Here is a 10,000-nt window from a genome sequence, read left to right on the forward strand (position 1 = left end):
CTCGCTGAGGGAGACACGTTCCCATTCTTCTCTCCTCAGACTGTGGTTGGGCTGGAGAAGGTTCACAGGCAGAGAGGCAGAGAGAGTGAAGGTGTGGGAAACAACTCCAGAAGAATCTGGGAGTTCAGGTCGCAGAGTGACAGGAAAGTGTTTCTTTGGCTTCCTGAAGTCTTGAGATGACAGGAAACGTATCCACGTCTGCCACAGAGGTGTCTGGGGGATCAGGTGTAGCTTCAACCAGATCAAGGCAAACGTCCTGCAACTCTAAAATGCTCCTCTTCTTCTTCTGTACACAATTTCTGGTCAAAACAAGTGAGCACTGCAGAACAGATCATTTAAATGGTTAATCCAGTAAAGTGAGTAAGGTGTGTCTCCCTGTCTCTCTGTCTCCCTGTCTCTCTGCTCGGTTGACGATCTTTCATTCACTCGTAACAGTTGAGGCCTTTGCACGCCAAGTTTGCTATTTTCACAATCGCGGATATAAAAACGTGGACTCCAGCCTGTATAAATGTTTTAGGAGAATCTGTGTTCCCTCACGTTCACACACAGTGTTTACACTCAGCTGTCAGAGATGTGAGGTTTCTGTAGTGATGTTTCACAGGTAGTGTGTACCGGTGTGTGTGTGTGTATTCTGCAGCTCTTACGTCATGTTTCATACTGTACTGTAATTAACTCTAAACTGGTTTCCATCACTTCTTCCTGTGCTTGGAGCTCCTGCTGGCTGTCAGCATCGCACACGATACATTGTAGTTTCAGGAATACAGTGAAAATGAAAAATGGGCCTAAGAACAAACAAAACTGAGAACAAACCCTCGTATTAGAGTCTAACTTCAGCTGAGATGTGTGACAGGAAGTTCCCTTTAGGGGGTTTGTGTGCATGTGACCTTTGACCTGGGTAAGTTCTGCTGGTTTCTCACAGCCTGGTCCAGAGGAGAGCAGACCTGCAGCTCTGGTTGCCGCTCTGCCTCTCTGCCCTGAATGGTTGCCAGTATGATTCCAGTGTGCCGGGTTGTTGTTGATCATTCAGACTTGGTGTGCAAACTGCCTCACTGTGCAAACCCCACTTCTGTAAGGAGGAGCTGACCTTTGACCTGATCTGTCACCAGACTGTACAGAACATGCATGTTTCCCAAACTGCAGACCCGGACCATAAATGGAACATTTGTGACTTTGTGCGGGTTTGAGCCCAACAAGAGGAGAAACGAGCCCTGACTGTTACTACGGCAACGCAGGAACACCGTCATGAGACAAAAACGGACTCAAATGGACTTCATGGACTTTGGTGTCTTTACAAAAGGCCGAAAATTGTGATTTGTTGTAATGTTACAAAGTTAAACACAGCTTGTTCCACCTCAAGTTAACCCTGCGCTCTGTTGTGTTTATTTGATGTGTTTGGTCTTCGTCAGGTCCTAAAGTCCACCAAGACGTCTCACAGTATCCGTTTGTGTGTGTGTGTGTGTGGGTGTATGTGTGTGTGTGTGTCTGTGTCTGTGTGTGTTTGACATGAGTGGGATTGGAGTGAGCGGAGCTGAAGAGAAGGTGCACAGGGCAAAGCGGTAAATCTGCCAAACTGAGAGTTCAGCTGCAGATCTGAGACTCGTTTGATGGTGTCAGGAAACAAAAGAGGCGAGTGGAGAGAAAATCAAAATGGCCTCCAGCCACACCAGACGTGAGCAGCTGTAACTACCTCAGAGAGAGAGTGTGTGTGTGTGTGTGTGAACAGTTATATTATATGATTGTAAATCCATAAATTATCTGGACTGTTCTCCCTTTATTAGTAGATTATTAGTAGATTTTTCAAAGTTTAACTTTTACAAACAATTTTCTTTCAGTCCATAGACGCCCATTCAAACTGCTCGTCCTGTCTTTACACCAGGTTGCCACTAGATGTCAGTAAGAGTGAAGGACGGTGCAGCCAGGGGCCAAACCTGTAAACATCTACAACATCTGTCACTCACATTTCTGCCTTCATTACAGTTTGACAAGTAATCATAATAATGCTGATATGATATAATAATTAAGTATTGAGTTCATGTAAACATAATGTGTGTGTGAACGCTTCAATGGTGAGAATGAATGAGTTCCTATAGACGTCTCGTTTGAAACACCAACCTGCGTGTGTGTGTGTGTGTGTGTGTGTGAGTTGGTTGAGCCTCTTCTGATGCTTCCTAGAGCCACGCCCACGTCGGTAACGTTTACACCATCTCAGCTCTCACACTTATGGAAATACAAACCCTGTGACTGAGCGTTCAGTCTGACGAGCAGAACCAGCTGCACTTTTGTCTTCTGTGTTTGAGTCGACGCGTCACAAACGACCAAACCACAACATAAACACGATTGTGTCTTTGCACATACGTACGTCTGCGTGTCAGAACTACAGACCACAGCTTTGTATGGCAGCTCTTTGTAAACAGGTAGTGATGCTGCGGCACAGAGCCTCTCCTCATTCATGACGCCGTGCCAGCCTGAGTGAGTTCCTCTGCATACGGAGTGAAACTTCACTCCTCAGCCCGTCTCCCCTCGTGTGCCGCGGCCTGCTGCTCACACCAGGACGTGTGAGTGCTTTGTGGTTATTTTATATATAAACCACAAAGCAGTGTGTATATAAGAGACACACACCCACACACAAACACACACATACACACTAACATTTACATTGCTGACACGTCCACACAAACCAGGCTGCCTTGAATATTTATCACTTTCCACTGAACACACATTTACTACAACAGTTTTGGACACACACACACACACACACATCACAGGGATGATAAGATTCCATTCCAGCTACATCTTTCACACGCAGACTCCATCTTTGCCTTCATCACAAACTTCTGAAGGATCCACCTGGTTGAAGATCTGATTGGTTGAAGAAGCGAGTCACGCCCCCCGGGTCAAACACACACACCGTGGCTCTGCCCTCCAAACACAAATATAAGAGATATTGTTGTTCAGCCTTGGTGGAGGTGTGTGTGCTCTGATCCAGTCACTCTACAGATTGAATGAATGAATGAATGGACGACTTTGTCAAATATCAGACATTTGTGTGGATCGTGTGTGAAGACAGGAAGTTGGCCGCATTTTGTGTTCCACCCTAATCAGAGAGTAAAAGCTTCAACGTTAAGTGAACAGAAATATCCAGCACGAGAGGAAAATCCACCAAACGCTCGGGAGGTTTCACCAAATGGCGTGAGTCATCGGAGCGTTCAGCTTTTCCCAGCGCTCGCTCAACCAAAGCCTGCCCTGCTTCCCCCCCACTTCAGCGTCTCAAGTGCTCTTTAAGGTGCGACAACGTGTTTGTTCCCCGCTGACGTTCTGGGGGATTCTGCCAATTCAGGCCTGAGAAGAAACTCTGCTGCCAACTGCCTCTGAGGCGTGTTTCCATTCGTGTCACGCCAACGCCTGTGGGTGTGTAGGGTGGTTGAGTCTGCGTAGGTCCTCAGCTGATGATGTCTTTCCTCACATAATACTGTTACTGTCTGTAGGAGCGTTACGTCAGCAGGTTTTGCAACGAAACAGAGTCAAACAAAATTGAATCCTGGCCCTTCTTCTGCTTGTCTATTCCATTGCAGTAACACCCTTTCACCAGGGGGCGGAGCTCTAAGACTGTACGGAATAGAGACATACTGGTAGAGAGAAGCAGAAGAATAGAACCTGAGGGGAAACAAAGGCTCCAAATGACAACAGTGAGGTTTGTTCAGTTTGCAGAGAGGATGAATGTGAGCGGGTGAGAGCAGGTAAAGCCTCCAGCCTCCATGCAGTGACCTCTTTCTGCCATCAGGGGCGCTGGTGTGCCGTTTCCAGCTGTAATTACTGTTACAAAAGCACATCTGTATGGAGGCACGTTGTTTCTTTTTGCATTGAATCCCACATGTTCCTACATTTCCTTTGTTGTGGCGGTGACTCGTGCGTTAGAATAGCTCAATCAGTCATTTCTTCTAACAGAATCAACTGGACACAGTGGTTGTTAAGTGTAACTGGAAATGCTGCGTTTGTGCTGATTACAGGCGTCTTATTGTCATTATGCAAAACTCCCAGGCTTTGATGAAGAGCGAACAAATGCGAAACAACAGCTGGATCTCCTCTTCCTCAGCTGGCCTGGATCAATGTGGTGGATTAGAGAGTTTTCACTGACCCTCAGATGTGGCCACGCCGTGCCTGGATCCTCTCTCCTCCCCTGCAGCATGTTTGTCATTTCTGACCACAATCAGGGTTTTTAAAAAAGCCACAAACGCCGGCCGAGCTTCCAGCAGGCGGGGAGCCGAGGCCCGGGGGGGCGAGGCAAACCGTCCAGACTCACTGAAGGACCTCCCTGGGATTCAAGGAGGACTGGAAGTGATGAGACTAATGAGACGGCAGTTTGTGAGATGATCGGTTTTCAGGCTGTGATGAAGTCAAAGAAAATTCATTATGTTTCCCTGTTAAACCGCTGTGTATCCAGTTTACTGCAGAGGAGACTTCCTGCTCTGAATATGGTTCAGATTACAGAGAGAGTGTGTGTGTGTGTGTGTGTGTGTTTGTGTGTGTGTGTGTATAAGTGTGTGTATGTGTGTGTATGATGTATATAAGTGTGTGTGTGTGTATAAGTATGTGTGTGTGTGTGTATAAGTGTGTGTGTGTGTGTGTGTATAAGTGTGTGTGTGTGTGTGTGTGTGTGTGTAGTGACCCTATAACCCTGCTGGACCCTCTCTATATCATCCATACGATGTTTTCTCACACACTACAGATGTCTTTAGCAGTCTTGCTGTACGTGTAACTGCCCTCACCTGGCAGGTCAATGATGAACCTGTGTGAGTGTGTGAGCCTGTTGCTTTCCTGCATGTAAACACTTCTTATGAATGTAGGAATGTGTTTGTTTTGGTCGTCAGGTCGTCTAAACTCCTGATACATAAACAAAGTAGTTGCTGTCCTGTAGCAGCTCTGATCTTCTGCACAGACACGGAGACGCCGAAAAAAAGAGTCTACAGACGCCGAAGGACTGGAGACTCGGCCGAGACTCGTCTGCTGAGAGATGGTTTCATCGTTCAGGTATCTTCTTATATTCTGAATATTCTGTCAAATCCTTCTGAGGAAAGCTGAAGGTGTGTGAGTGTTGTGGTGTTTGTCTCCATCTGTGGGAGAACAGACGCACATGCAGGATGAACCAAGATCTTTATTGAACAAAGTCAGCAGACAAACTGCACAGAGAGCAGCAGGTATAGATCTGCACTCTTTTAATTTATATAAAACAAACAAAGATGAGAATCCACATTTATGAGTGAGAGACTTGACAGATTTTCTTGTACTGTTGATCCAAAAACAGTTCTAGACAACACATCAAACAATACATCATCTATGAATCAAGGATGTTCTTATTCCATCTGATTCACACCAGAGACTCCAGGCCTGAGAGAGTTCAATGTTCTCCTGAGCAGTGGGCTCCTTTGAATAGGTCTCCTTCAGTAGATTTAGAGGAAACAATGTCTTGAAACACTCCAGTTGCATACTCACACTCTTTGTTCTTGTCCCTTCCGGGGATCTGCGTACCAAAGAAGAAGAAGAAGCACTGAGTGATCACCAAGGTCTGAAGGATCTGGTTTGGTTTGTGAGTTTCTTCTCATTCTGCTTACCTGGTTGCAAACAGCTTTTCCAAATCGTACAAAAGTGGCAAAGTGTTCGCAGTTGAGCGAGAGCAGGTGGTATGAAAACTTCTCGTCCAGCAGGGCATCTCGCCGCTGCCTCATGCGGTCCGGATCAGATGGTTTGTAGGCGTGGCGGTTGTTACTGATGGAGATGTGAGCTCCCTTAGGGACGTTCACTTCACCAAGAGGGACCCTGCGGATCTTGGTCTCCCCCAGGAGCATGTCCCCACACACCGGCAAGACGGACTGCAGGTGCATACGGAAGGTGTTCATCAGATGGCCCTCATCTAATCAGAGAAGTCACACACACACACACACACTCATATTTGATTCCAAAGTGGGACTAGAAGAGAGAGAGTTTGTCCTGGTGCTTCATCTCATTAGAGCCCAAACCTCTGCCAAGGCCCAACAGGGATAGACTGACGGCTGAGTATCAAACAGCTTATTGTCTACTCTAGACAAGACCACCACCAAGATATAATGGAACCTTGCCTGGATCACACACAACCTGCGTTTCATTGAATTTGCTTCATAGCATTTTTCCCGCTAACAAACTTTTACAACAGACAAACCAAATGGAGGCAGACAGGTAATAAACAAACAAACGGAGCAGACAGCAACATAAACTCCTCGCTGCAGGTGATTATTACTGCAATTACAAACCAAAGTATTATCTTCAGCTGGCCGGTCCCCTGAGGTGTGTGTCTCTGTGGTGCTCTACATGTGTGTATGTGTTTAGATACGGTTTCTGTCCTACCTGCTACAGCAAAATGGAGGACAAATCCATCTTCATCATAAACGGCCCAGTGTGAATATCCAACGGGATAGGAAAACTCGATCAAGTCTCCAAGTTTGGCAGTGGACACAATTTCATCAATCTGTGTTCAGAGTGAAAGACAGAAGACAGAGTGACAGTGAGCGACTCCACCCTGATCCAGTCTGAGATCAGGTTCAGCTGCATTACAGTCTGCTGCTAACCTGTGCTCTGTTAAACTGGGTCACACACACAGACACACACCAGGGTCACAAACTGTTTATCACAAACATCATGACAACTGTGTGTCCCCGAAGAAGAAGCTAAGTAAGTTCTCAAAAGTTGTGTCCCAAGTCAGCCCAAGTCAGTGTGTTGTTGCCTCACCTGCTCCTGGTAATCCATCGCTGCTGCTCAGCCTGACTGCTCGGCCTGACTGCTCTACAGGGCGTGTGTGCGAAAATCAGGTTTGGACACTGGCAGTTGGGCGAGAAAGAGCTTTGATTGGATACAACATCAGAGATGAACTCACACACACACACACACACACACACACACACACACACACACACACACACACACACACACACACACACACACACACACACACACACACACGTAAACACGTGACATACCACTGCCTCAAACAGGAATGACAACACCTCACCTCAGCTTAAAGATGCTTCAGATTACCTGGGAGGGAGGCAGTGGCTCGATGGGTAGAGATTCCGCTTGGAACCGGAGGGTCGCCGGTTCGAGTCACTGCCAAGGTGCCCCTGAGCAAGGCACCAAACCCTCAATTGCTCCCCCCTCTGCGAAGGGTGGTAATGTAATGTAATGTAAGTCGCTTTGGATAAAAGCGTCTGCCAAATGATTGTGATGTAATGTACCTGAGAGTCCGTCCAGTCTTGGTTGATCTTCACTCTATAAGCTCAGTCACATAAAATGTGTCTGTAAATACACCGAGTTTCCTTTCTACATCATCATCCTTCTTAGTTTCATCAGTGCTTCATCATTGTCTTCAGTTATAAGACATTCATCATATTTGTTGTCTTTGAATATGAGGCTCTTATTGTTATTGTTGTGTTGTGATTGAAGAATCACATTTTACCCACAAAACATTGAACCCTGAACCCTGAGCCCTGAGCCTGAGTGATTCAAAGGTTCCTTATACTGCAAATGTCACAACAACGTCGCTATATTGTCAAACTAAACAGATGATTAGAATCTATTGCTCTGTGGTTGTGCGTGTTGAGGGGCGGAACTGTTCTTCTGGACCTGTGGGGAAGGATTATGAGAGCGGACCCGGCGCTGCTTACATTTATCTGAATATAAACTGAACCGGTGAGTGTTTATGTCTTCATTCACGTTCGCTTCGTGTCGTTATTGTTTGACTCGCACACATGGTTACCGTAGTTACCGGCCCGAGACCCCCTGCAGCGTGTGGCTGTGCGGAGCGGCTCATAGCGGGGCGGTGTTGTGTTGTGGCCTAGCTGCTAGCTGCTGTTAGCTTCTCCGCCCATAGAGTGCAGTGGGCTTAGTTAGCTTAGCGGCTAATGACAGCGACACGACAGCTTCCTCCTCTCAGACGCAGTTACTCTTCGATTCATGTGCGTTTTTAATCAAAGTTCCTCTTTGTCAGCTGATAGACGTAAACACTGTCGGTCCCCCATGGCGTGCGCGGGGGTGCTGTCGCGGGAGGGGCGAGGGGGGCACTAATACAGCCTTAGCTCCTAGCTGCCAATGTGGTTAGCATCGTAAAGTCACGTCATTTCATCCTCCGCAGCTCACACACACACACACAGACACACACTGTAACAATGTGAGCGTGATTCTGAATCATTAGGTTTGATGACGTCACCGAGCTGCTGATGAACCTTTGAAATAAATGAAGGGAAACATGCAGATATTCCAGCTGGAGTCACGTGACAGCAGCTGGAGGAGCAAGAGTCACACTGATAAAGACTCAAGTGACAGGAAGGACAGCTGTTAGCCCAACACACACACACACACACACACACACACACACACACACACACACACACACAGGTGTCATGTCCTCTGTGATGTGTGTGTGTGTGTGTGTGTGTGTGTCTCGCGTTAGGTTGTCACTTTCATTATACATCTGTCGGTTCAAATAAATAAAATTGGCTCAGTGTTCAGTTAGCTGGCTAGTTAGCTGGTTAGTTAGCTGGTTAGTCAGTGGTTGCTGTTGTCTCTCAGCAGTTGTGGGTTCTAATCCCTCCTGCTTTGCTCCAGCAGGTGGAGAGATGAGTCTCTCCCCTGTGATCAGCACCCAGGTGCCAGAAACGGCAAACGGTGTGGCGACGCCCGTATCATCAGAGAACGGCACTCACGCCCCGCCCTCGGGGAAACGTGGGGGCGGCAGGGCGTCCTGTCCCGGGGACGGATCGGAGCATGGATCCTTTGGAGAGGCCGTGAACCACGTGGACACGCAGGGAGGAGTTTATGATCGCGAGGGACGCCTGGCCGCCGAGCCGGACGATGGCGATGCGTCCTCAGAGTTGTTGTTCCACGCCGCACTCGGGCCGGACGCCTCGCTTCCCGCGCCCACGAGCACGGGGGAGTCAGAGTCCAGAGACTCGGACGCCGACGAGTCTCCTGGTGAAGCTCCACCAGGGGACTCCAGGCATTCTTCTCAGCGAGGAGGCCCCGGCAGCACAGACGGACAAGAGACTGAGACGGAGACGGAGACAGAGACAGAGACAGTAGACGCTCAGAGTGACGGAGAAGACGACGGAGACGGAGAGAAGGAGAAACAGGACGAAGAGGACGACGAGAAGAATGAGAAAGAGTGGAGGAAACGGCACTCAGGAGGGAGGACAGGGACGCAGGTGAGCAGGACACAGCTTCATGTCTCTGAAGTCAGAGCTGGACCCCAAACTGGAGCGCCTCTGTGGTAGAGTTGTGTTGTGTCATGAGGACAGACTAAGACCCTCTCTCTCTCTCTCTCTCTCTCCCTCTCTCTCCTCCCCTCCTGCCTCTCAGCGCTCACAGCACTACTCCTCCTCAGCTCCGGGGCCCAGCACCTCTTCCTCTTCTCCTCTGCCGCCTCTCCTCCCCTCCGAGGACATCGCTTGCCCCCCCCACGTCATGGCCCAGGTGTGGGTCCGTAACGTGCCGGAGAAGGAGCGCATAGTCCGCGGCATGCAGGACAGCAAGAGCCTGGACGAGATCAGCCACGCCTGTGGAGGTAAAGGAGGAGCAGAGGAGCAGAGGAGCAGAGGAGCAGAGGAACTTCTCCTCCTCCTGCTCCTCCTGCTGCTCCCACAGTCTGACCTGTTTATTAAGGAAACAAAGAGCAGAACAACCTCAGAAAGTTCATTCAGTTTTATTAAACACAAAGTGATTGGCTGAGAGCTGAGATGTGGGCGGAGGCCGAGCCCCGGTGTGGATGCGTCACCATAGTAACAGTCTGGGGTCATGTGTTGGCCACACATTGATGCAAACGTGTGTGAGGTTTAGAGAACGCATGAGGAAGAGGAAGCTGCAGCGTAAGGCCGAAGGCACGCAGGGAGGAAGTGATCCCTGCGCTTCCTTTAACTCATCGAGCTGTGATCAGCTGATGTCAGTGTGGAGTCGTGGAGCTTCAAGCGACTCAGTTCCA

General features: G+C 48.6%; 3 protein-coding genes across 7 annotated transcripts in view; 2 read left to right on the forward strand and 1 right to left on the reverse strand.

The window, feature by feature from the left end:
- The window catches only part of sema3h (sema domain, immunoglobulin domain (Ig), short basic domain, secreted, (semaphorin) 3H), a 43,665-nt gene extending 42,428 nt beyond the window's left edge, over positions 1 to 1,237 (forward strand). For both annotated transcript variants that reach the window (XM_076137391.1, XM_076137390.1), the window contains exon 18: positions 1 to 1,237. This exon is cut by the window's left edge and continues 2,420 nt beyond it. The gene's annotated coding sequence lies outside the window, so the exon portion shown is untranslated.
- Positions 1,238 to 5,134: 3,897 nt separating this feature from the next.
- LOC142988281 (phospholipase A and acyltransferase 2-like) lies at positions 5,135 to 6,869 on the reverse strand. Its single transcript, XM_076137403.1, has 4 exons — positions 6,760 to 6,869; positions 6,379 to 6,499; positions 5,610 to 5,908; positions 5,135 to 5,518 (listed from the first exon to the last, which is right to left on the reverse strand). Exons 1-4 carry the CDS (start codon positions 6,775 to 6,777, stop codon positions 5,396 to 5,398), a joined length of 561 nt encoding a protein of 186 aa, XP_075993518.1. The 5' UTR covers positions 6,778 to 6,869; the 3' UTR covers positions 5,135 to 5,395.
- Positions 6,870 to 7,617: 748 nt separating this feature from the next.
- Positions 7,618 to 10,000, forward strand: part of borcs6 (BLOC-1 related complex subunit 6) — a 5,012-nt gene continuing 2,629 nt past the window's right edge. For 3 of the 4 annotated variants that reach the window (XR_012960576.1, XM_076137405.1, XM_076137407.1), the window contains exons 1-3: positions 7,618 to 7,716; positions 8,632 to 9,227; positions 9,382 to 9,586. Coding sequence is in view for 3 of the 4 variants with exons in the window: in XM_076137405.1 (XP_075993520.1) it covers positions 8,643 to 9,227; positions 9,382 to 9,586 (790 nt within the window). In the remaining variant the exon portion in view is untranslated. The remainder of the gene's footprint in view (positions 7,717 to 8,631; positions 9,228 to 9,381; positions 9,587 to 10,000) is intronic. The other variant, XM_076137406.1, reaches the window with a different exon arrangement.

Source organism: Genypterus blacodes, unplaced genomic scaffold, assembly GCF_046128005.1.
Source record: "Genypterus blacodes isolate CSIRO-AG114 ecotype Tasmania unplaced genomic scaffold, CSIRO-AGI_Gbla_v1 ptg000309l_1, whole genome shotgun sequence".
NCBI classification, from domain to species: Eukaryota; Metazoa; Chordata; class Actinopteri; order Ophidiiformes; family Ophidiidae; genus Genypterus; species Genypterus blacodes.